Source organism: Pelmatolapia mariae, linkage group LG3_W, assembly GCF_036321145.2.
Source record: "Pelmatolapia mariae isolate MD_Pm_ZW linkage group LG3_W, Pm_UMD_F_2, whole genome shotgun sequence".
In the NCBI taxonomy this organism is placed as follows: domain Eukaryota; kingdom Metazoa; phylum Chordata; class Actinopteri; order Cichliformes; family Cichlidae; genus Pelmatolapia; species Pelmatolapia mariae.
This window is the reverse complement of record NC_086229.1, coordinates 27,378,812-27,405,647: the sequence shown is the minus strand read 5'-3', so window position 1 is coordinate 27,405,647 and position 26,836 is coordinate 27,378,812. Positions and strand designations below refer to the sequence as shown.

Genomic DNA, 26,836 nt, shown 5'->3' with positions numbered 1-26,836 from the left:
ATGACCACCACCCCCTCCTCCTCTGTCTCTAACAGAGCAGCAGTGTATGTGGACTGTCCTGCTGGCACTCTGTCCTTCTACAGAGTCTCCTCTGACACTCTGATCCACCTCCACACCTTCAACACCACATTCACTGAAACTCTTTATCCTGGATTTAGAGTATCTCCTGGTTCCTCAGTGTCCCTGTGCTGAGTTGAGTGTAAAGAGTGTCCTCCTGTTAGAGAAACACTCTGACTGTTGAACAGATAGTTCAGTCTGTACATGTCTGTCTCTTTCACTCACAAACACGTTTTCAGATTCATGGATTCAATCAGTTGATGTTTTAAACAGTTTTAAATGATTGCTTGTAAACTTCTTCCTCTTCAGTGCTTTAAAGATGGAAGCTCCCTGTTACATCCCCCAGGAGGATGTTTCTTCTCCCTACTAACTCTTTGTTTTGTCTAGGCTCCACCTCCTCTGTCCTGATTGGATGCTGCTCACAGTCCAGCTAATTGTTAATCAGCAGAGCACTACTTAAGGCCTGTGGAGCTGTGTTTCTGGGCCTTCTGGCCATTTTGGTTGCCATACCTGTGCAGACGTGCATGCCTTTGTGACTTGTATGTGCATTTTTGTTTTCGTGGTCAGACTCCCTTTTGTTTTGACACCCTGTTTTCAGCGTTTATGTGTTGTTAGGTAGGTTATGGTTATAGGTTGTATATTTTCTTTTCTTTGGAATTAAGCAAGTTTCTTTTATTTTCATATCAGGGATGTTTTGTTTGTTATGTTGACCTTTGCTCTCCCTGAAGTTAACTCTTAGCCTGTACCAGAACTTCAACTCTGGCACGAAATAAACCTTTTAAAATTACCATTTTGGCTCCTCCTTCACTATCTACCTTTATGTTCGTCCTTTCAAACCCCCTAGACTAGCCAGGGGACGTAACACTCCCATTATTCACATATTGTTTTTCTGTCTTTTTCCACTCGAAGCTTCACAGTGAATATTAGTATGTGTGTTTCTCTAAAGCTCAAGAATATAACTTATATAGAATAATACATATAATGATTGATTTGTATAGTCATGATGAAATTTATTATTTAGTAATACTAAGTTACTTTCAGGTCAGAGGTCAGAAGACCACTATGAGTGGAAAAACCAATGGAAAAGTTTACCCTCCCCGGGGTAGTGTTACCGGGGGCCCCATCCTGGAGTCAGGCCCAGAGAGGGTGCCTGTGGTCAAGTGTCTGGTGGGCGGGCCTTTATCCAAGCCCATAAAAGGGATATGTGCTCATCCTTCCGCAGGCCCACCACCCACAGGGGACAGGTGCAATTTGTGCCCTGAGTTATGCTGCAGTTAGGCTGCTGGGGTCTAGGCTCCTATTATGTGCTGGATGATTCCTCTAGTCTTTACCTTACAATATAAGGTATAAATATGAAGCAGCTGACTGGAGCTGGCTGTTGTTGTGATTTGGTGCTGTATGAATAAAACTGATCTTTGATCTAAAACGTTCAGTTTCACAATCATCTTATTTAAGACAAAATGTGTCTGAGGGTCTCAGACCAGACTGGTCTTCAGGGATAATAAAGACAACTAATAGCTATGAGCTCATTGAACATTTGCCCACTACCAATACCTCAGAGCAGTTTCTGTCTTTCCTTGCATGAGCAATAAATAAAAACCTTGAAATGGGCATAAAAATCATGATCTGAACAAGTCCCAATCTACGCCGTTGAGCACGTTCTGTAGCGTAGCTTCTGATTGGGCAGAGCAGCGATTACCTCCCTCATGGTTACTTCATCCCTCTATATGTTATGAATTTGAACACTTCCTCACATTGTGCTGAACACAGTCCAAAAGATTCAGTGAGCTACATCAGTGTCTGTTTACTATCATAGCCAAGTGGCTAACAACGTAAACCGAAGTTTTCACTATCCCTACTAATTAATGTTATCTTGTTATATCTCTGTTGTGGTCAGTGCTATCCTATATGCTGTTGCATGCTGGGGCAGCAGATTGAAGGTCACAGATGCCAACAGACTAAATTAACTGATCCACAAGGTGGGGATGGAGCTGGACGCCATCAGGGTGGTGTCTGAGAGGTAGATGTTGTCAAAGATAAGGACAATACTGGTTAATACTTCCCACCGAGTGGGTGGGAAGATACGTACTGGCTAGCCACAGGAGGACGTTCAGTGAGAGACTGAGATTATTTAAAAGCACCACTGAATGACACAGGAAATCATTCCTGCCTGTGGCCATCTCTCTGTACAACTGCTCCATCTAAACACTGCAATAGTTACACCCTTTTTATACACACTCTTTTCTACTCTGTAATATTCTTGTATATTTTCTTGATATTTATTTCTAATCACCACTGTTGTCCTTAATGTTTATAACTGAGTGATCATATTGGTGATATCTCTCCAAGGTCTAAAGTCTGTAAGATAATGTATTGTTTCGAGTTTAGTTTGTTACTGTTACTACCAGGACTGGTCAGGTTTAAAAGTGTGCAACCTTGTTACTGATGTTTAGAAGCATGACTGCTTTTGTTAACTATAAAACCAGAAGATTCTGGGATGTAAAACAGAGCAATAAGTAAGTAGTCAACTAAAAAGGTGCATAGTCTGAGTGGAGTGGTCAGCAAGGTGTATGGATAAGGCTGCACCATCTTAACTTTTTCCACTTGCCGCTAGCTTCAATGTAACACAAATGCAAGTTCAAATCAAAGAGCAAAACAAATCTGTGTTTGGGTATTTACATGAACTGAAAACACACTTCTAAGTCTGTGTTTGTGTTTTCTACTTTTGTCCATCAAAAAGCAAAGCTTCAATTAGCTCGTTTGCTCTTCATAAACTCACTTTTTCCAAATTCCAATAAAACATCAAACTCACTAAAACTCACTCAGTTTGTTTTCTGAAAACTTCAACAGTCACCAGTTTTTCTTTAAGTAAAAAGACCTTCATACTTGCCAACACACTGACATCCCTGATTCTTCTCCCTGGTGTCACAATCTGTTTTTTCACAAAGCTAACTCACTCTTACTGGAAGAAGCGGGAAAGGTTTGGTTAAAGGAGCATTCCCACAAACACTTCTGTTGTGTATTGTATTATTTCCTGTTGTGTTATTGTAAAAGATGTAGCCATGGTTACATATCAACTTCAGAAGCTCAACACACCGTGTTTCTGAACTTGGTGTCCCAGATGATCATCTCTGTGTGATCCTCTGTCTGTAATGTTTGAGCTGCTTTTATTTCATGTTTTTCACATTCACTTTTTCACTGCTGCTCTCACTTGAACCCAGAGGTGGCATCAGACTTTCTCCTGAGAGTCTTTTTGATGGTAAAAATTCCCTCATTATGTCATTTTATCTCCATTTGAATTCAGATTTTCAAGGAAAATGATAACAGTGTTATCATTTGAAAATTAGTGATGTACAAACAGAGTGAGCATTTCTGAGGCCAGTGAGAGAAAAGAGGAGCACAAACACTGACCGTGAGTTACCAACACACACCTTTAGAAGTGTTTTGTCTTTACAGAGAAAAACACACCTCCTGCTGCTAATGTTTCAAAATAAAAGCCTCAAATAGAAACAGAAAACCTGTAAAACATTTGATTAAATTGGGGGAAATATTTGAATGTATCTGTATAACTTGCATAAGGAGTATTTAGTAGACATGAATGAGACGAAGCACCTCCATAACACTGAAAACACACAGTTATAGCTGAAGTTATGTCGCTGAGCATCTAATCCTGCTTCTGGACTGTTCCAGAGAAACTATCAGGATCACTGCCCTCTCGTGGTCACTGTCAGTAGCTACAATAATTCAAAGTCAGTAGTTCAAATATCAAAACTGGACATTTCTCTCATTTCTCAAAAGTCATTTTTGAATTTTGATGTCAGTGACAGATTTCAAATATTTGGCTTCAAGCCAACAAATGGCTGCATTCTCATTGGCTGACCTGCCCAGGAAGGTTTACTTTAACCCAGACCCTAACAGATCCATGTTTGGATATTAACATTATTTCACTCATTTCATTCACAAAACAACATCTTCAATAGCAGTCTGAATGAAGCACAGGTGTTGATGCTGCTCACTGATTGAATGGTTGGTTTCAGCTCTGCTCTCAGTCTTTACTGCACAGGTGAAGGTAGAAAGTGTGACTGGATCTATAGACTGGAAACAGAGAAACATGCTGAACATTTGAAGCTTTGCAGCAGAAATGTTCATGTTACAAATACAGCAGAGCTGATCTAGGATCAGTGTGTTCACACCTGCAGCTACAACAAGGTTTCATGTTGTCACACATCTGAACTTTACTAGTCTGAGCAGTCAAACGGCATAGTTTTAAACCAACATATCAAAACACACACAGAGTTGAGTCCCTCTCACCTGTCTTGCTTCAGGTGGAGTCCTGACTCCCCGGATTGTCTTTAATGTTTGTTTCTGCTCTGTAATGTTTGGACCAAATCTTCAGCTCATATTTCAGGACAAATCTACATGCAGAAAGTTTAATTTGATTTAATATGAGAACTTAGTATGCTAGACCCTTAAACCTTAAAACTTTAAATGTGCTGCAATATGCCCAGGCTCCTAGGATAAACAGCAAATTCTTATAAAGTACTTTAATTCTCTACCAGAGAATTCAAAGCACTTTATACAACTTTCATAATTCACTTTTTCTACTTTGTTATTCTAATTCTCTAACTTTTACACACATTCATACTCTGATGGATGCATCAAAGAGCAACTTGGGGTATCTTGGCCAACAATATTTGGCACGCAGACTGGAGCATTCATGGATTGAACTCCTAAAGTTGAGACTAATAGATGACCTTCTCTACCTACTGAACCGCAGCCACACCAGCCCACCGAGTACTTCTTCACTCACTGTTTTAAACTCTACATTTATTTATACACCACTCTGCATTTAATAATTAGTTATTATTAATCTCTGGCTCTCTTCCACACCATGTCTTTGTCCTGTCTCCCTCCCCTCACTCTCAACTGGTCATGGCAGATAGCTGCCCCTCCTGAGCATGGCTCTGCTGGTGCTTTCTTCCTGTTAAGAATACTTTTTCCTTTTCACTGTCCCCAAGTATTAGCTGATAGGGGTGAGTCATATGATTGCTGGACTTTCTCTGTATTATTTTTTTTTATGATTGATTTATTTTTAGATTAATTTATTGTTAATGTTCACTATATTAAGCATCTTGAGCTGACTGTTATATTTAGTTTTTTATGTAAATCAAATTGAAATGAACTAAATAGACTTTAGTTTGACTTTGATGCTTTATTAACACCTCCTGTTGTTTCCTACTTTGCTGTTCCAGACAGAGAGCTGACTTTTGAAAGTTTGGATCAGTTCTTGACATGGTGTCTGACCGTCTCTCAGCTTTTCTTCATCAATCTGAGTTTCCCCCTGACTCCTCCCCTCCTGCTGACACTGAACCACCTGACTGTCACACACTTCCTCATTCATGCAGTCCAGATCACATCGCACTATGTATAAATGTAGACGAGCTTTGCTGTCAGGCTCTTGTCTTAAATCTTTCTCCAGTTCAGCACAAAGACAGTAATCGGTCGGTTCATCAGCTCTGAATGAAACCTGAACACAAACATACTCTTTGGAATTTAAAACAGATTCAGGCTCTTGGTCTCAACTTTCAACATTCAGGTTTGAATGAAGTGATGTGGAAAAAGCAAGAACAAAAGCAGCTCGAGGTCCATTTATTGTTACTGTTGGCAAGATTAGTGAGATGGAAATAAAGATTATCATATACACCATAGACAAAGCAAAATAAAAATGAAGTTAAAAAGAGTATAGCTAAGACCGACAATGAATAAGAGAGAAATGCAAATTGCGTAAGTCTATTTGGGATCTTATGTTTGGTAGGTATGTTCACCTTCCCCAGAATGAAGAGTTGTTTTACAGCTTTATGGAGACCGCTGGGAATGATTTCCTGGATCCTTCTTTTTGGCCTACTCAGTCCTAGTGAAAAGGAGCTCTGCTACCTCAGGAGTGTGGAGTGGAGTGGGTGTAATGGGTTGTTTATCATAGAGAGCAGTTTGTTAAGTGACCTCTGACCTTCCCAGCCTGTTGCATTAGTCTTTTGGAGTTGTCAGTGTTTCCATGTCTTTGTGTTGTGATGATAATTTTGCTGTCATATACAAGAGTGTGTTCACTTTGCATTTTGTGTTTTTAATAAGCAGATTTGAGATGAAGTTATATAAAAGTATTTTGCCTGAATCTTCAGCATGTAGGGTTAAACCTCACAAAACAATTTCAACAACCACAGAGCAGCGAAAACAACAAACGATTAAAGAGCAGGAAAATCGAATATCTGCAACAAGATGTAAACACAAGGCGCAGATGGTTGACCTAACGGCATGCACAACATTGGGTTGGGTGCTGAAACCGCATGTTTTCATTACATTACAAGTTCATTGAACAAGCAGCAAAAGAAGATCATACTGGGCTTAAGCCCGGGTCATTTTTTCAGAAGCATGGGGTCTTTTGGAGTGTAATTTGTTAGTTAGATGCCTGTATGACAACTGTATAAAACAAAAACAACACACGAAGCACAGAGCGCACCGTCGTAAATTCCCCGTAGTGTACAAATAATGTAAATATGACGGTGTATCACAAAAGATTGATATCAAACTGATCACTTGGTTGCGTTACTTGCTCTTTCAGTGCAGATCTGGTTGTGGCATTGGTGGGGACAGATAATTCAACCACCGAACCGAGACATGGACTACTGGTGCCCCACACAACAACTCAATGTCCACTATGTGAAGGAGCCAAACACATGCCTTCTCCTCTCGTTGACTGAGATAAACTGCTGGCATATTTGTTGTACATCTATACTGTCCAGTCTCTCCTGGTGGACATGACATACAGCAGTCTTCTGAGGGCACTGAAGCTTCTTTCAGCCTCAGCCGAGGATACTGGGATGACTAAAAGCAGCCTGACAAGGCTTTCAACTTGATCAAACAAACCCCTCACCTCCACCGGCATTCCCCTAATGATAGTAGACACTTCTGTACTAGATGTAAAGGTATATTTGGATCTGAACATGGCTAGCTGAACCTTTAGACTCTGTCTGTTAATTTCTGGGTAACAATCAATAATGCCATCCAGCAGTTCCCCTTACAGTCCACCTTGTTGAAGTATCTTGAACTATGGAGGGTTAAGTGTGACCTACTTAACCCTCACTGATTTGGTTTTGTTTCTGTGTTTGTGTTTTATTAAAGATGCCGTATTTTCATTTAAAGGTTTCCGGTTCTGGTCTCTTCACTGTGGTTTGCTCCACCACTCCTGCCAACCTAGAACTGGTCCAGTAGCTTTTATATGTCTTACAGTACTGCAGGTAGTCCCAGCACGCGCGCGCCCACACACACACACACACACACACCTAATCTTAAAAGTAGAGATAGTGTCTGTCTCCCGAATCCAAACTGGAAGCTGGTTCCACAGAAGAGGGGCCTGAAAACTGAAGGCTCTGCCTCCCATTCTACTTTTAAATACTCTAGGAACAACAAGTAAGCCTGCAGAGCGAGAGCGAAGTGCTCTAATAGGGTGATATGGTACTACAAGGTCATTAAGATAAGATGGGGCCTGATTATTTAAGACTTTGTATGTGAGGAGCAGGATTTTGAATTCAATCCTGGATTTAACAGGAAGCCAATGAAGGGAAGCCAAAACAGGAGAAATATGCTCTCTCTTTCTAGTCCCTGTCAGTACTCTTGCTGCAGCATTTTGGATTAATTGAAGACTAACTATTTCTAAGTCACTGTGGAAACTCTGATGAAAGTTAAAGTCCTGATGAAACTCTGATTAACTACATGGGCTCACATGGAAAACTACAGGCTGAAATGAACATTAAAGTACAGTTAGAGGTTAATGCATTCCACTCAGTTTTCCTGAAGTGCACATCTCACAGTGCGCTTTTTACACCCTGGAACAAACATTTCAACAATATGACTTTAAATCTGACATTTCATACACATTTGATTGTTTTGAAATATTGTAATATTATAAGATGATTATACAAAAAAGGTTCATTTTCTAAAAATCACTTTGTACTTTACTACAATATCTACATGTTAATGTTTTTTTGCTCCCAATTGTTCATTTTTTCCTTTCACACTGAAAAACAGAGACTGAAAACATCTGGAACATCTGCACTTTTACTCAAATCACATCTATTTTGTACAGTCACAAGTCAACAGCTTTGATTTAGTATTACTATATAATAAATACCATAAATGACAGCACGAATCAATCATTAGATATATATAATATTATTTAAAAGTGACCTTCATAAGTTTCAGAGAAACACAACATACTGATATTCACTGTGAAGCTTTGACTGGAAAAAGACAGAAGAACAACATGATCCTGTATCCTGGATATCCTGGATCATGTACTAATGGGAGCTTCCATCTTTAAAGGACTGAAGAGGAAGAAGTTTACAAGGAATCATTTAGAACAGTTTCAAACATCAACTGATTGAATCCATGAATCTGAAAACATGTTTCTGAGTGAAAGAGACAGACATGTACAGACTGAACTATCTGTTCAACAGTCAGAGTGTTTCTCTAACAGGAGGACACTTATGCCTCAACTACACACACTTTCAAAGAACAACCAGGATAGACTCTAAATCCAGGATAAAGAGTTTCAGTGAATGTGGTGTTGAAGGTGTGGAGGTGGATCAGAGTGTCAGAGGAGACTCTGTAGAAGGACAGAGTGCCAGCAGGACAGTCCACATACACTGCTACTCTGTTAGAGACAGATGAGGAGGAGGAGGAGGCGGAGGCGATGATGGATGTTCCTTTGTTATTGTGCCTGACGGAATCAGGACCATCATCAGAGCAGTAGAGACACCAGGACTGATCATTCCACCCAAACACAACATCTTTACTGTTTCCTTTCCTTCTGATTCCTGTGTAACTCACTGATATGAGAACCCCTCCTCGCCACTCGACCTCCCAGTAACAGCGACCAGTCAGACCATTTCTACACAGCAGCTGCGGAAGTTGATCAAATCTGCCTGGATGATCAGGATATGATTGAATCTCGTCCACATGTGTCACAGTCCTGTTGTTGTCAGACAGTTGGAGGTTTGTGTTCACTGTGTTTGTGTCGATTGTGAGTTGACAGGAATCTGATGGAGAGAACAAACACAATCCAGCTGCAGTTATTGATCCATCACCTGTTCATCGATTGACAATTTGATGATGACTCCTGACATCAGAGATGTGAATGAGTGATGTGACAGTTTGAAGATGGTTGAGTGTGTGCTACTTTTTTTCTTTCATGAATCACATTAAAAACACACTTACACTTCCTCAGACTTGGTTCCAACCATCGGACTCCAGCAGGCTCCACCCTGAAAGGAGGAGGGGTGTCAGACCAGCACAGTCTCTTTCAGCATGCACGCATGGACATTACATCACTCTCATACACATACTGTTAGTCCCTAATAAAGGAACAGTCGAACATTTTCACAAATACACTTCAATCTATACGTGGATCAAACTGCTGATGATTTGGACTGATCCTGGATCTGTCAGTCCTTTGAGTAGTTGTTGGATTTGTTGTCACAGCAACAAATCTATTAAGTGTTGTGTGGTCATCATTATTTTTTATGTCCTCTTACAGATATAGTCTACATTATTTTTGAGCACCGCATAATTGACAAATGTGGGATTTTGGATAATTTCATGCTGCCAACAATGTAAGAAAAGTTTAGGGGAAGCCCCCTTCTTGTTCCAACATGACTGTGCACTAGTGCACAAAGGAAAATTCCAGTAGCCTGGGCTATGATAGTCACCTTTCACCCCACTTTCAGCCGAACTCCCGCTGGCTCACCACATCTACTCTCCTAGATCCTTCAAAGCCAGTACGATGATCCTTCGACTCCCCAAGTACACAGGTCGACAGGCCATTCAAGAAAGCTAAACCATCTTACTATGATGGCCCTTGGCTGGACTTTTTTTGCAGACTACAGTATAGGTACCACGCAGCAGAGGAGCAGCTACAAAGATTAGGGGTGCAACGATACACAAAATTCACGGTTCGGTTCGATACTTTGGTGTCACGGTTCAATATTTTTTCGACACAAAAAAATGTTCATGCCTTTTTAATTTGTCATTTTTTAAAATTATAAATATATATTTTAACTCAAAAGTACAGTTTTTAAATTTAATGTTGCTGAAACAACAAAATAATATTAAAAAAAAATCTATCTGATCAAGAAATCACTCATCTTTGGAAAAGAGAGTTTATTACAGAGAAATGGCTCTTTCCAAAATAAAAGCTATACTATACGCTTCTTCTGGGCTATATTCTCAGCAGCATATTAAACATATCAGGTGCCCATAAGGAGAATCATGTGCTAACGGGAGTAAAGTTTACAGCATGCGTGCTTGTTGTTTTTGTCTGCTCCCACTTGTCTTTGCACTAGTATGATGTCGGTGTAAATGTGCAGTCATATTCGTTGTGTTCCCACTAGTGCTGTCAGCGTTAATCTCGTTAAATTGACATTAACGCCATAACGCAGCATACCTAGCTTTGATCTGTATTTTGTCTTGATTGAAGCTACAGCAGAAAAGCCTCCCTCACATAAGTAGGATGTGGTACAAGGAAGAAGTAAGAACTTACCCAGCAGTGGGTAATCTTTCTCCACCCCAATCCAAAATGCAGCTAGGGATTAAACTGCAGCCTCTTTGTTGAATCAGAGGTCAGATCAAATGAGTCCACATTTCCATCTTTCACTTGCTGCTGCCACATCTCAAGTTTTCTGACAAGTGATGTGAGTTTATCTGCCAGATGTGGGAGGTGAGCGTTTGTGCCCTGCATCTGCAAGTTCAGTTCATTGAGTTTCAGGAACATGTCACTGAGGTATGCCCGTTTCATTAGAAATTTATTACAGTTAAATCTTTTGGCAATATCACTGCCCACTTCCTTCAAAAAGATTCAGATCTTATCTTGTGGTTCAAAGACCATGGATAGCATCTTCCCACGGGACAGCCATTAGAATTGCTGTGATACAAAATGGCTGTGTGGTTCATCGCATCCGGGCTTTCACAGGTTGTGGTTTGATGTAGTTGACTGTTGCAATGGCATCAGTCATTATGTCATTCAGCTCAGGACTCAGCTGTTTAGACGCCAGTGCTTCGCAGTGTATCTTACAGTGCATCCACTGCACATTCGGGGAGACGTGCTTGATAAGTGATTGCAGCCCTCCTCTTTCCCAGCCATAACCTGCGCCCTGTTTCCCCACACAGTCCTCCTATTTCAGATAAGTGTCTTTCAAGTAAGAGTCTATGATTTTAAACAGTACTTCTGCAGTGGCTCTGCCAGGAACTTGTTTGCAGAAAAATTCCTCCCTCATCTCATCTTCATCAATGAATCTGAAATTCGTTATCAGTAAGCGGTCTTTGTCAGTCTGCCCCAGGGCAGCTGTGGCTACAACTGTAGCTTGCCTTCACCAGTGTATGAATGTGAGAGTGAATGAATAATGGCATTGTAAAGCGCTTTGAGGGGTCCCGAAAAGCGCTATATAAATGCAATCCATTATTATTATTATTATTTGTTTGTGGCTTCATCCATCTGCACGAAAAAAGCGACTGTCACACACCTTATGATTAAGCTGCTCCTCTATGTCCTTAGACATATCATAAACGCACATGCCGATGGCATTATTGGACAGAGGACTGGCCCGTAGTTTGCTGGCTGCTGTGTCATCATTCATAGTTAATAAACATATCCATAGCACAGGAAAGTATTAATTCCTCCGCAATTGTGTGCGGCTAGACGTTTTTGTCTGAAAAAGTCCACTGATTTGTCTTTGTGCTCTGGATGATTTGTCTCTAAGTGGCATTTTAGCTTGTTAAGCTTTAAACTGTCACAAGCTAGCACTTTAAGACAGACAACACACTGCGGCTTCTCTTCAGTACCCACTGTTGTGCAGGTGAAGCCAAAGGCAAGATGTGCTTGATCATATTTTCTAGTCTTTGGCCTGGGAGGAAGTTGGATTGGAAGCATATTTGGGTATGCTTCAGCTTCTGCTTTGTGTTTGTGTGGAAGCTCCATCAGGTGTTCAAAGAAATGCATAAAACTTATGGTTGGCATTGTAGGAATGTTTAGCTTATTTTAGAGTTTAGAAATGTGTTAGATAGAATGTAGAATTATGGTAGAGACACTGACACTGCCCTGGATATAAATAAAGGCCTGACTGTGTCATGAACTTAGGAGTAGATCTTAGGAGACCCTCCGCCAGTTTGAACTGTGAAACTAAGACAGAAAGAAGTTAATGTTAAGTGGAAATTCCTCAGGGCATACCCAGGTGGGGGTTTCAACATTTGTAACTTGATAACTGTGGTCTGGAAGGGAGATGGTTTTTATGGCCCCTAGGAAGAGACACATACCCACAGTGTTTTAACTGATATACTCCCACACCTATATGCACACTCACTTACGTCCACACACATACCAGGTATGCGCACATAGTCACTCACACAAACACACGGGAACGCGCACACACAGGCACTCACGTGCTCGTGCACATAGACACAGAGTTTGCGGCACACTGGGGGGTTTTATGATGGGGTCGTTTCTATAAAGCTGGGTGTAACTAACAAAGAGGTGAAGATTGTTGCAGAGGGACACCGGCCTCGTCTTCCCTTCTAGAAGTGCATGCTTAAATGAAGATGAATAAAAATGAATAAAGTTTTTGTAAAAATGACTACTGGGTCCGGTGCCATCTCTGGAGGTCCGAGGAATAAAAAAGAACCGGGGTAAAACTGATTTCCCAACAGCATGCATAACTGTGCCTAACAAAACTAGTGGTTTAGAGGTTGCTTTCAGTGAAACACTGGTTGTACACATTGTTAGATATGTTGTACCTAGAACTATTCTCAGCTAGAGTTATTCATGCAAAACCCTCAGGGACTTGTAGGGTTTGAAGTTGGGGTAATGTTCTTGTTAACCTACAGGTTAAATTTCTCTACATTTATGTCATACATTATACTACTTATGTATGTATAAATATCTGTTGATGCACAGATCTTGTTTTGCACTCTAATAATTCATACTAATGGGTAGTTCTGACCATTTTATGTTGCATTTTAACATCTTTATGGTCGGTGATGTGTAGAATGCAACAAGTTTGCAACTTTGCACCTTGTAATCGTTCTAAATTATAGAAAGGAATAGTAATGGAGATGGAAGATAAGATCTGGGAAGGATACCCAGAAAGTTATGCAACTCATGGGTTGTACTTCATCGACGAGGGGTTGTTAGAGGCTCCTAACTCAATAAAAGACAGGGCCCAGAAGGGCTCGCTCTTCCTCCTTTTATTGTTCCTGGACAAGTTTTTGGTGTCTCAATTTCTAAGTATCTTTCACTTTTCTTGATAAACTGGACTAATGTTTCTTCTGTGAGCACAGGAACAATTGAAAGAACTGTTTCCAGCTCTTCTATCAGACATTCTCTCCATACCTGAGAGTGTCTAGTCTCCAGGATGGATCCATCAATCCTGCCGACAGCAGTTTTAGTCCCGAGTCTCCAGGTTGATTGTAGCTCAGATCCAGCTCTTTCAGATGAGAGGGGTTGGAACTCAGAGCTGAAGCCAGAGAAGTACAGCCTTCCTCTGTGAGCAGACAGCCTGACAGACTGCAAACACACCACACAACAATTCATCCATAAACAATTGACTTATATGCTTAATTTTCTTAATTTTTCAGTTTAATTCTGCTTTATTTATAGTGGGACAATTTTCTTTTGTTTTCTTTTGTAATAATCCACATCTGTTTTTGAAAATTCTTGGAACTAGATGTAGGGTGTGCAAAATTGTAAATTTTGGTATGAAGTAAACAAAGGGCTTGTGTTGCCTGAACCGATACCAATAACAATACATATACCTTTAACTTGATGTATAAGTGCACCTTATACATCAATCAGGCACAATATTAGGAACACCTGCCTAACATTGGGTTGTTTCCCCTGGCATACTGCTTGATGTCATCCACGTAGAAGAGGTGGTTAATAGTTGCTCCATTCCATGCCTGGCATCTGTAGCCAGTCATTGATAATCTGACTGAGGGGGTTCAGACCTATGCAGAACAGGAGTGAGCTGCTGTTCTCATATTGTTCCCCTGCCAGTAACAGCACACCTGATAGTTCACTGGAGAACAGCTAGTTTATTCTGCTGGCTTCTATCCCTCTTGTATAACTCTTTAGGCAGTTAGCCAAAGCTGTGAGTCTTTGCTCGGAGAGGCCATAGAAAAAGACTTTCAGACTGCCTCAAAGAGATTCTGGCAACCTGTCAAGTGTCATGGTCCTGGGTTATTCTACCCAGTGTTTTTGAGTTTTCTTGTATTTTCTGTCATTTTGTATTATCTTTAAGTCATGTTGTTATTCTATGGGTTTATTCTATTGTCCCTGGGTTATTCTGCTTAGTTTGGTTTATTAGATTTCCCCTTGTGTCTTTGCCCTCAGTGTCTCCCCCTGGGTGTCTGTGTTTATACAGTGGTGTGAGTCCTTGTGCCTTGTTTCCCCGCCTTGTGTTTTATTCCATCTTGTTTTCCCAGCCCGTCATGTCTCTGTCTCATGCCTCTCTCCTTCGTTCCCTCTCGTCTGTCTCTCCTCCACTTGTATCTAGTTACCTGTTTTATTGTGAAGGTCTTGTGTTTCCATCTACGTTCTGTCTCGCTATGATTATCCGTGTCAGCTGTGTTCCCCGTGTGCTCCCACATCCCTTTTATCTTTCTGCGCATTTATGTCAGCGTCTCCCTCAGTTCCATGTCGCAGTCTCCTTCATACCAATCTGTGTAGTCTGCCTGCTAAGCCTGCCAAGTTTATTTTGTATATTCAAGTTTAGTTTTTTCTTGTGTCCAGCAATAAAGCTGCCTTTTTAAGTTTAAGTTTCATCTCCGCAATTGAGTCTGAATTTTGAGTCCTTTCCTGCCTGCCTGCACAGCAGAATACTGGAAAGAATACTTCGAGGACCTCCTTAATCCCACTGACATGTCTTTCATAGAGGAAGCAGAGTCTGGGGATAAGGGGGACAACTCCTCCATCACGAGGCGTTAGGTCACTGAGGCAGTTAAACAGGCCACTGTACTGGATGAGATTTGCCCTCTACAATTTGCTTCTACAATGTTGCATGCAGATCAGGGGCGGTACCTTTGGATTGGCAGCCTGGGGTACTGAACAAGTGGGATCGGAGGGTGTGCTCCAATTATAGAAGGATCACACCCCTCAGTCTCACTGGAAAAATCTATGCCAAGGTGCTGGAAAGGAGAGTCCGTCTGGTAGTTGATTTTGAATACTGGAGTAACAATGTGGTTTTCTTCCTAGTTGCGGAACACTGGATCAGCTTTTTACCCTTTTAAGGATACTTGATGATGGATGGGAAAAGCATGGCTGTTTATCTATCTCTCCATCTATCATGATGATGATCAAGCAGGCAGGTATGAAGAAAAGATTAAAGTTCATAAAGATAAGTAGCAAACTAAATCGACAAAGCATAAACTAGCATACGTACTGTAAATGTGGCACCAGGGGACATGGATGAAACGGTAAGGAGAATGGGAGAATATAATCACCTGGGATGACATCTGGTATGCAGAACCTCAGGGCATGCAGTTCGTGCTCCGAGCTGTGTATGACATGCTACCCTGTCCAGAAAGCCTGCTTATCTGTGACAAGAGAAAGCATCCAACATGCCTTCTCCACCCAGGTGAGAGTACACTGCATATCTACAACAGCTACCCAAAATCCCTTAGGGACAGTAAACAGGTCTGGAGTCAAAGAAAAATCTCCTTTTAATGGCTGGAGTGAAGTCTCAGCCAGCCTCTGAACATTCAGCCAGCTCTCTTCATCTTTAGACTGGGACCGGCCAGTCTTACTGACGCCAGATATTCCTCTCTAAGACCTACAACTCTCTTGGCATCAGAGGAGCTGCAAAGAGGAAGGCCATAAAATCTGTCACTGAGGCTGCAAAAAGAGCCTTCAGGTGGATTTGGATTAATAGGTCCAAATCGTGGACCAGTGCAGCTGGGACATATGTCAAGGTCTGATCAGGCCTGACTGAGTCACCTAATCAAGGCTGTCCTAATGTTGCAAGGCCCAAAACACCCGATGACCTCAAGAAAAATCAGTGACAATATATCTCAGCATATCTATGGATGTCTCTACAATATACTTTTTTTTGGTATTCTAACTAAATGCAAAATGTAGCTTTTCTCTTAACTTTTCTGTAGTCCTAAATCTAATTCCTAAAGCTACAGTTCATAACAATGAAAGGAAATTGGTATGCTATGAACATAAAATAGACATAGATCTCTAAATGATCATTGCATAAATTTGATTTATTCAAACAAATCTAAAACAAAATTTGCATATCAAACATTTTTAGATAGCAAGTCAGAATCTGATAATACATGTAAAAGGCTAATAAAAGTTAGTTTTAAATTTCTATAAGGGTTAGCTGTCTATGCAAAAATAATTATTCAGAAATTCAGATTTTTTTTAAATGAAAGTGGAAAAGTTTGCTTACCTGAGAGTTTCCAGTGTACAGCACAGACTCTTCAGTCCAGTAGAGAGAATCTTCACTCCTGAGTCCTGCAGGTTGTTGTTACTCAGATCCAGCTCTCTCAGATTAGAGGACTGAGAGCTGAGAACTGAGGACAGAGCTTTACAACTTCTCTCTGAGAGGTTACAGCCACTCAGTCTGAAACACAATGACATTTGTGATTTAAAAAAACAAAGCACTGTATGGTTTACCTAAGACCTATTGTCTGTGTGTTCAACTTGGCTATATGCAATATATCAAGATTTCTGGCTCAAAACACTTTGGATATCAAGGAGAAGGTGAGATATGCTATTATTGAAAATAAAACAATGTCTCATATCATGTTGCATCACCATTTACCTGCCCTTACCTTCAGTTACCTCTAGTAACTTAAGTAGTGAAGGTAGTTTGAAAGAGATGATAGGATGACTCCACCTCAGCAACAGGACCACTCTGAACATTAGCTTGCTGAGTGTGTCTGCTCTTGGAGCCATCTTCAGGTCACATATTACGCATATCATATGTGACTGCAACCATTCTCCAACTTTCTGTGAATTGTACTAATTACTTATTGATAAATGGTCATGAAAATTTCCATATTAATGGTCACGAAATTGACCTCATAACCCATTGTTAGTCCACTGTGATCATTTTGCTCATTATGGAAAAGTACTGTTTCTAAAATTGTGGAAACCTGTCAACTGAAACTGAGGAAGTCACTTGACTGACAAAACGTCCCTTCCATGGAGAATTTTACATTCAGATGAACAGAATCAACTTTACAAGATTATTAAATGTTGATTCTATTAAGTAGAATCGCATTTTAAAAATAAAGGGATGAGCACATATTTACTTACAGAGCTTTGTTGGAGGCTTTGACCACTGGTAGCAGCCTCAGAAGAGCCTCCTCTGAAGCAGAGTATTTCTTCAGGTCAAACACTTCCAGATCTTCTTCTGATGACAGTAAGATGAAGACCAGAGCTGACCACTGAGCAGGAGACAGTTTATTTGTGGAGAGGCGTTCTGCTTTCAGGGACTGTTGGAGTTCCTCCACTAGAGAACAATCATTCAGTTCATTCAGACAGTGGAACAGATTGATGCTTTTTTCTCCAGGCAGATTCTCACTGAGCTTCTCCTTGATGTACTGGACTGTTTTCTTATTGGTCTGTAAGCTACTTCCTGTCTGTGTCAGCAGACCTCGTAGGAGAGTTTGGCTGGTCTGCAGTGAAAGACCCAGGAGGAAGCGGAGGAACAAGTCCAGGTGTCCATTTGGACTCTGTAAGGCCTTGTTCACAGCACTCTGGTAGAGGAATGTAGGATCTCTTGTTTCATACTTCTGGCAGGTTGGTTGTTGTTCTTCCAGCAGATTGACTCCAGTGTTGATGAAGGTCAGATGGGCATGAAGAGCAGCCAGAAACTCCTGAACACTCAGATGGATGAAGCAGAACACCTTGTCCTGGTACAGTCCTCTCTCCTCTTTAAAGATCTGTGTGAACACTCCTGAGTACACTGAGGCTGCTCTGATATCGATGCCACACTCTGTCAGGTCTGATTCATAGAAGATCAGGTTTCCTTTCTGCAGCTGATCAAAAGCCAGTTTTCCCAGAGACTCAATCATCTTCCTGCTCTCTGGACTCCAGTGTGGATCTGTCTCAGCTCCTCCATCATACTTGACCTTCTTCACTTTGGCCTGAACCACCAGGAAGTGGATGTACATCTCAGTCAGGGTCTTGGGCAGCTGTCCTCCTTCTCTGGTTTCCAGCACATCCTCCAGAACTGTAGCAGTGATCCAGCAGAAGACTGGGATGTGGCACATGATGTGGAGACTTCGTGATGTCTTGATGTGGGAGATGATCCTGCTGGCCTGCTCCTCATCTCTGAATCTCTTCCTGAAGTACTCCTCCTTCTGTGCATCAGTGAACCCTCTGACCTCTGTCACCATGCCAACACAGTCACAAGGGATCTGATTGGCTGCGGCAGGTCGTGTGGTTATCCAGAGGCGAGCAGAGGGAAGCAGGTTCCCACTGACGAGGTTTATCAGGAGCACATCCACTGAGGTGGACTTTCTAGGGTCAGTTAGGATTGTAGTTTTGTGGAAGTCCAGAGGAAGTCGACACTCATCCAGACCATCAAAGATGAACACAACCTGGAAGTCTTCAAAGCTGCAGATTCCTGCTTCTTTGGTTTCAGTAAAGAAGTGATGAACAAGTTCCACCAAGCTGAACTTTTCCTCTTTCAGCACATTCAGCTCTCTGAAAGTGAATGGAAATATGAACTGGATGTCCTGGTTGGCTTTGCCTTCAGTCCAGTCCAGGGTGTATTTCTGTGTTAAGACTGTTTTCCCAATGCCAGCCACTCCCTTTGTCAGCACTGTTCTGATTGGTTCATCTCTTCCAGGTGAGGCTTTAAAGATGTCTTCTTGTCTGATTGTAGACTCCAGATTGTCCAGCTTCTTGGATGCTGTTTCAATCTGTCTGACCTCATGTTCATCATTGACCTCTGCAGTCCCTCCCTCTGTGATGTAGAGCTCTGTGTAAATCTGATTCAGAAGGGTTGGGTTTCCTGCTTTAGCGATCCCCTCAAACACACACTGAAACTTCTTCTTTAGAATAGACTTAAGTTCATGCTGACTCCACTCAACGTCCCTAATTAAAGTTCCTAAAAGAGTCAGTAGACAAAAGCCTCACTATGAATTATTATATGCACATATTTTGAATATATATGTCCATTTAGTGAAACAATAGTAAAGATTCTATTCATCCAGCAGCTTAAATCTTTGAAGAAATCCTCTTACTGCTCTGTAATTCGTCAGCCAGCTCTTCCTGCTTTATTCTCCTCAGGATATGCAGTGTGATCTTCACAAATGATTCTCTGATGCTATTCGGCTCTTCATCCTCACCCGCTAATGCACAATTATTGTCCGTCTGACTTGCTAAGCATTCTGGGGAATCTGGACACAGAACCTTCTGGATCTTCTTAAGTTCTTTCTTCACAAGAGTGACCATTTTGTCCTCCAAGAGCTGCAATGGAATACTTTATGAATGAGGGCGGAGTGGGAGGGTGAGGTTGCTGTACCATAGATACTGAGAAAAAACAGAACAAAATGCAAGCAACAAGAGGAAGAAAACAGAGACATGCAATATTGTATGTGTCCATGAGAGTAACAGAAGAGAACAGCTTAAGCTCACCCCTGAACCTAACTACAAGTATAAAGGAAATTTGGAAGCCTAGTCTTAAGTCAGGCATCTTGCTATTAAAAACTGGTATCTGATTTTAGAGGAGACGATCTTGACAGCTGTTCCTCCCATTCTACAGTTAGAAACTTGAGGAACCACAAGTAAACCTGCAGTCTGACAGCGAAGTAACTGGTTGATATAATAAGGCAGTATGACCTCTGTAACAAAAGATATGATTTTCAGCTAACGTGAATATATAGTACATATATATGACATCTCACCTCTGCAGCCTTTTAATAACTCCCCAGTGCAAACCCTGGGTTGAACATTTTTACATCACTAAAATTGTCCGCAGTAAAGGCTTAATTCATAGAAATCAATTCAGTGATGTGCAATACCAAGAGTCCTAATGAAATCCAAACCCTGACCTGTCTTTAACAAAAAAAAAACATAAAAGAATCAGACGTATTTTTCGATCAGACCAGCACAGTTCAAAATGCCATAGATGCCATATTTCATGACAAGACCAAGTTTTTTCTGTAATGTTTTCTAATTATCTATCTAGGCAGATAGTTTACCATTAAAGCCAGCAGTTGAAGGATGACATGTAACTGTTCAGGTCAAATTAGTCAGTGGTCAACAACACCACAGTTTTATGTTGTTTAGGTTTTCCCAGCTTCCGGCATTTATGCTTTCATTTAAACAGTGTTGAGTTGTGCTTCTAATACAGTGAGCCTTGCTTCCAGTAATTAAAAAAAAAGTATGTTATATGGACAATAATTGCTAAGAGGGAAAAGGAATAACTACACATCTCAAAAATTATGTCATGCAGTTTAGAGGAAGCAGAGGTCTGTCAAGGACAATCGGATCTACCTTCTGAACTAAAACCCTTGCATGTAAAAGTAGTTGTTGTACATATACAGACCATAAATATGGAGTCCAGGTGTGTTTGATGCTGCTGCGCAGACTGACCACTGGGAACCTCTGAGCTCTCTTGGTCCACTCTGTGGAGGAATCATGAAGATCAAGAATAATACAAAATATAACCAAGTAGTTAAGATGCTGGTGTTCTACATCCCTAATAATAATAATGATAATAATAATGATGATACTTTTGTCTAATACCTTGTTAGTATCTTGCTCTCGAATATTCTATTATTGTCGTTTGCTTGTATTTCTTCTTTTTCTCTTATTTATTGCTGCTCTTTTTGGTAATCTACAAGCACAGTCTAACTCAAAATTACTATGGTTGTATATTATTATTAAATTTACTCAGGTATTTTCTTGTGATGTAGCTGAAGCTGCTGGACCTGCAGGAGTGTTGATGTGATCAGATCTAGTGTATGACTGGCTCAGGTCGACAGCTCTGAATTGAGTCCTTCTACACTATTACATGTGACACAGTGACAGGAAGTTCATTCATACATGAGTGGATCGAGATCTGGCAGGAAAAAGTGGAACCTCCTCTGTATGAATCCCGCACACCTCCTGATCTGTCCGATTGATCCAGAGAACAGCTGTCTGAAGATTATACACATCACTCTGGTAGGCATGCTGCCAACACCAGGCTGGATCACTGCTTCATGTTTTAAAGGAGATTTCTTTATCACCCAGTTCATTATAGGAACAAGAACATCATCAGATCACATCTCTGTTACACTGAAGGTGAAATTACATTTAAAACTGAAAAATGATGGAGATGAGTTTCAGAGAAATCAAAGTCCAAACGTCTTTCTTCTTCAGAGTCGCGGGGGGACTATAACCTATCCCAGCAGGAGACACACTGGACAGGTCGCCAGTCGTTCGCAGAGTTTAAAATGCAAATGGTTTAATAAAATCTATAAATATCTTTTTAAAATCCCAAACAAACAAACCAAATGAAATTAGAATAACATTTCCCCATCAAAAATTATTCAACTAACAATAAATTAGTTTATAAAATCTAGCCTAACCCTGATTAAATATTGAGTATTACTCTATGTTAGACAAGGTTTTTGATTCTACTCTATGTTAAATATTTTGTGTTCCTATTCTGCACATGTTACAGGTCAGCTGTAATATTAATATTAATTATTCCTTGGATGAACAGATGTCCAAAGTAGGGAACAGGCAATGAAGTATAATACTGAAATTCAGAAAATGTAACAATGTTATCAATATGTTTTTCAGCACTGTTGGTATAGGGCCAGACAAGAAAACAAACGCCAATCTTATACTGAAATAACTTTTCCATAACTGCAATATGAGACATGATCACATAGGAGAACATCAGAATAGAGCTTCTCCAAACCAGTGATGGTTGGAACAGAGTTAAAGCCATGTCAGTTTACACTGACTCACTCAGCATAGGAGGAACAGCCCGCAGCCACACATCTGCTAACCTCTGGGCTGCTCCAGCCACATACAGCAATATGTTATGAGTAACATACTGAGTAACAGCGTCACCGAATGTGACACCAAAATGCACAAGCCTAAGGCTCAAATAAAGAGATAACATAAACCGTATTATAAAATAAAGTTGTTTGTTTGAAACTTTTTTTTTAATTTTGTTGATATTCATCTGCAACACCTCAAGCTTTATAGTCAGCTTTAAAATGGACTTGAAACAGTGCAGAAATAAAGGCCAATTTATTCCATGGAGCCCTAATACTGTCTGTGAAGCTGGACTTAAGAAATAAGCCTTTAAAGTCAAAGTATATATAGCATGTTTAGCACTATCTTGCGCCGGTACAGAACATGATGTCACCTGTTTTTTGGTTCCTGATAACAGATATTTGCTGACAGTTAGGTGTGGGGGTGAGTGGTGGTGTACCCTTAAATCCAGCATCCTCAGAGTGTACACTAAACATGAGGAAGGTGGCCAAGGACTAGTGAGTGTCAGAACTATTGGAGGAAAACATGAGCACGAGCATAACTTCCTGTTTGCTGAAGTGGATTTTCAGTAAACCAAAGGGTTGTTTATAAAAGAGAGTTTAAATGGGATAGAGGGAATGACGTGTTTGCACTACAGTTTATATCCAACAACATCAGGCAGTTAAATCAAAGCTCACCTCTCTGCAGCAGACAGAGGCTGCGATTTAAAATCAATGGGGCGATCTGCAGAATGGTCACTCTTTAAGGACACACAGCTGGGTTCAGGTTCAGGTCCAGCAGCTCTCTCATAAATCCTGTAAGAAGAAAAATGTGTTTTTTATTTGCACCCACAGAGGCTGATGAAGACTAAGAATCTCTTTGGGATGATGAAGGTAAACTGGTCTGCAGCCTGAGCATGAACAAAAGGAAACTCCAAACTAGTGTTGGCAGTGTGAGAACAGAGCGCCACCCAGAGGTAAACACAGTCATTTACAGTGTGCAGGACTATTGATGGTCCTACTGTGAGCAGGAGTTTAAATGTACATGTTGGACATGTTTTACAGAATAAAGGAACTCCTCACTCAGTGACTTCCTTTGACCAGGAAACAATATCAAGAAGTTTATTTAAATCAAACTGACATCAGAGAATCAAATGTTACTAACAGCTCACCTCTCTGCAGCAGACAACTGCTGGCTTTTAAAATCAATGGGACGATCTGCAGACTGGTCACTTTTTAAGGACACAGAGCTGGGTGGAGGTCCAGGTTGGTTCCTGTAAATAATGATGGAGCAGTGATGTGAGTGCTGAGCTGTGACATGGAGAAGAGTCATGGACCGTTAGAGATGGTCATCTCACCTCTGAGCTTTGGTCTGGCTCTCATGTTCCCCACACAGAGTGCTTTTAGAGGGAGGGACTCCCTCCTCTCTGTCCTCACACTGATCCATGCTGCTCAATTCAGCTCACACACACTTTCTACCTTCACCTGCAGAGGAAACACATTGATTCATGTGCACATAAACTGAGAGCTGCAGATGTGATGTCTGATGTGTTGGACTAACATCCATCTGAGACGCAGCTTTCATCATTCAGCCCTGTGTAGACATGTCATTTTTTTTTAATTCAGAAAGATGAAGTTTGTGTTTCAGTCATGTAGTGACTCTTGCTGCTTAACTGTACGAGGTTAGTTAAACACTGTGAAACAGATCATACAGATCAAGAAGAAACTATTAAAGACAGGGAGGCATCCTTTACAGCAATTGTTACAGTTATTGATTGTTCCATGTTTATATCAGTATAGTAGTGTTCAATTCTTTACAGTTTTTAATGTCCTCTTAAAAGTATTCTGGTGTAAATCAATGAACAAATCAGTCCATGTTTACTGCAATCTTTCTGAGTGATTTCACAATGATGGTTCTTTTATACCCAAGCATTTTGCTAAAACACTTGAAAATACTTTTTTAATAATATATATTTTTTTAAAGAACTCGAGTAATTGGGCATTACTGAACAAATTCCATCTTAAATATCAATGATTGGAATTAAGGGGAGACGGTAACAAAAACACACTGGATCTGAGCTTACCTTTGACGTCATCCCGTTCACTCCCTTTACTGCTGAACTACGCGTAGTGTCCTCTGCACTCCCGAGCGAACTTATAAGAACTAGAATTAGGGAAGTATGAACTTCTGTATTGAGATTAGACTTGGTCAAACGGTCCGCACCAGCTGTAAACATAAAGAATGTCATGTAAGTTATGACGCCTCTCTGCATTTCTACACGGTGCTGAGCTACCAGCCAGGCTAAAGTAAGACCATTTGTCACAGGTCTCCTTACTGCAGTCAGCCGCCATCGCTATGCTAGTGATTACATCATCAGCAGATTTGTGCTGGAACTAAGCTGCACACAGTTGATGTTAGCCAGGAAAACACTGCAGACTGCTAACACTACCTTCACATGGAAACGATCAGCATCAGTCACAAACACCAAGTTCAGGAAGGAGGAGCTGTAGAAAGAAGGAAACACGCAGAGACGTTAGCGTCATCTCGGGAATACCCAGCTGGAGCCCCGCCCCTTCTAATGACGTTAGTCAGCCTATGGAGACTATACATGAAAAACCATCATCACTCTGAATTTACAGCTCATTTTCACTGGTTTATTTTTTCAAACTGTAGTTATGATACAGGATATTTAATTTTAGTTTTCGAAAGTTCAAATGCTTATAAAAACTACAAAGTGACAAGTTTGATTGTATATTTTATTTAAATTAAATAATAATAATGATAGAAATAGACGCAGTACAGTCATTGCAGGACTGTAACTTTGTTTTTTCTAAAGAGCAGACATTATATTTTAAGGATCTGAATGTTTTTTGTTTTGTTTTTTAGTTACAGGAAAAGGATTCCAAGGCAGCCAGGAATAATCGTGGCTCAGGAGTTGGCAGCTCGTCTTGTAATCGGAAGGTTGCCAGTTCGAGTCCCGGCTCGGACAGTCTCGGTCGTTGTGTCTTTGGGCACTTCACCCATTGCCTACTGGTGGTGGTCAGAGGGCCCGGTGGCGCCAGTGTCCAGCAGCCTCGCCTCTGTCAGTGCGCCCCAGGGTGGCTGTGGCTACTATGTAGCTTGCCATCACCAGTGTGTACAAATACATTTAATACAAGGTGTTTCTTTTTAATGCCAAGTCCACAACTGTAAAATATTCCAACAAGCCACAAACCCGGCAGGAACACATGAGAGAAGCTTACCAGACAGAGACAGACATGACAGGTGACAAATGACCCGAAGCTTTATTTACAAAAGGATAATTAAAGAAATATTGAACAGCTGGTTGGGACTAATCAGGGATACCAAAACGCAAGGTCCATACATAATTCCAGAAAAGTTGGAATGTTCTTAAAATTTGAACAAAATGAAAACTAAGACTTTCAAATCATAAGAGCCAATATTTTATTCAGCAAAAAACAAATAATATAACAAAAGTTTAAACTGAGAAATCTTTTAATTTAATGCACAAAATGAGCTCATTTGAATTTTGATGTTTGCTACAGCTCTTAAAATAGTTCGGACAGGCACATGTTTACCTCTCTTCTAAAACACTATTCCATTTTTCTTTTATACCTTCTGTTTTGTCCATTTTATTGTACCGTACTTTGGTAAACACTTATTGTTTTTTTGTTTTTTTAAAGAGTGCTATATAAATAAACGTGAACTTGTTGTAGCATTGGTGTTTCTGGAGTTTTGGTGTTGGAATTAAGTCCCATTCATTTTGCCTGGTTTCTAGGTTTTCAGCTGCTGAACAGTTTGCTGTCGTCTTTGACATATTTTTCATTTAATGATGCGCCAAATAGGTGAAAGATCTGGACTGCAGACTGGCCAGTTCAGCACCTGGACTCTCCGATGAAGCCATGCTGTTGTAATAGATGCAGTATGTGGTTTTGCATTGTCCTGCTGAAATATGCAGGGGTTTCCCTGAAATAGACATTGTATATGTTGTACGTATATGTTGCTCTAAAGCCTTTATATAGCTCTCTTTTCAAAACATTTTTGATTGATAGTTGTTTATTGATGAGCATTCAAATCTCTCAGTTAATACAGTAGAAAAAAACATGAGATAAGGCTAATCAAAAGGTATTGGTGAAAGCACATGCTCGTCCTTTGAGCAAAAGATCATTCCATCTTCCATCTTAGATAAGTAAATACACTTCATACATTTTATAACAATAATCTAAGCCAAACAACCATGAGTTTCAGTATTGTCATTATTACTCTTCTTCATTCTTTATTTATACATTTTTTCTAATACTCTACATTTAAACATGTTTTTAAATGAGGGAAATGAACTGCACCTTTTTAAATCACTGTGATAACTATTCCACAAAGCATGTATAATGATTTCTTGTTTAAGACATCATTTGTTTTATGGAGCATAGCAATAGTTGTTGACATTTTTGTTTTCACATGGTTTATATGAGAGTTCCAACAAAACAATTATCACTCCAAGAAATGTACATACACTCATTCAATTTTAACTCCATTTAACCTTAATTGAAGCCACATTTTTATTCGTCTTGTCTCAAAAATGATATATTCTTTTGTTTATGTTTAATGATAACTTATTTATATCAAACCAATTTTTTAGTATATTTACCTCCTTTTCCACTGTAGTCAGAAGCTGTTCTAGATTTTTACCTGAGCGATACAGAGTGGTATCATAAGCAAAAAAAAAACACATTTTAACATACATCA

At 40.3% G+C, this 26,836-nt stretch overlaps 2 protein-coding genes across 2 annotated transcripts in view; both read right to left on the bottom strand.

Moving 5' to 3' along the window:
• The window catches only part of LOC134624309 (nucleotide-binding oligomerization domain-containing protein 2-like), a 1,192,597-nt gene extending 1,167,946 nt beyond the window's left edge, over positions 1-24,651 (bottom strand). The window contains exons 1-6 of the mRNA XM_063469278.1: positions 24,543-24,651; positions 24,177-24,319; positions 23,451-23,577; positions 22,792-22,908; positions 20,667-20,745; positions 19,363-19,585 (exon numbers count right to left, since the gene is read on the bottom strand). Of these exons, the coding sequence (XP_063325348.1) occupies positions 19,363-19,585; positions 20,667-20,745; positions 22,792-22,908; positions 23,451-23,539 (508 nt within the window). The 5' untranslated portion in view covers positions 23,540-23,577; positions 24,177-24,319; positions 24,543-24,651. The remainder of the gene's footprint in view (positions 1-19,362; positions 19,586-20,666; positions 20,746-22,791; positions 22,909-23,450; positions 23,578-24,176; positions 24,320-24,542) is intronic.
• LOC134624338 (stonustoxin subunit alpha-like) lies at positions 8,169-17,340 on the bottom strand. The gene is made up of 4 exons (XM_063469321.1): positions 16,551-17,340; positions 13,490-13,663; positions 9,328-9,374; positions 8,169-9,149 (listed from the first exon to the last, which is right to left on the bottom strand). Exons 1-4 carry the CDS (start codon positions 16,739-16,741, stop codon positions 8,596-8,598), a joined length of 966 nt encoding a protein of 321 aa, XP_063325391.1. The 5' UTR covers positions 16,742-17,340; the 3' UTR covers positions 8,169-8,595.
• Positions 24,652-26,836: the final 2,185 nt, after the last annotated feature.

Bases quoted from the DNA above. Each gene is read 5' to 3' on its own strand.
- LOC134624338 (XM_063469321.1), bottom strand. From the start codon at position 16,741: ATGTCATTGTGTTTCAGACTGAGTGGCTGTAACCTCTCAGAGAGAAGT. The intron at 13,664-16,550 runs GTAAGCAAACTT...GTGTGTTTGCAG, and splicing joins TGTACACTGGAAACTCTCAG to TCTGTCAGGCTGTCTGCTCA. The intron at 9,375-13,489 runs GTATGGAGAGAA...TCCTCCTTTCAG, and splicing joins TGGAGACTAGACACTCTCAG to GGTGGAGCCTGCTGGAGTCC.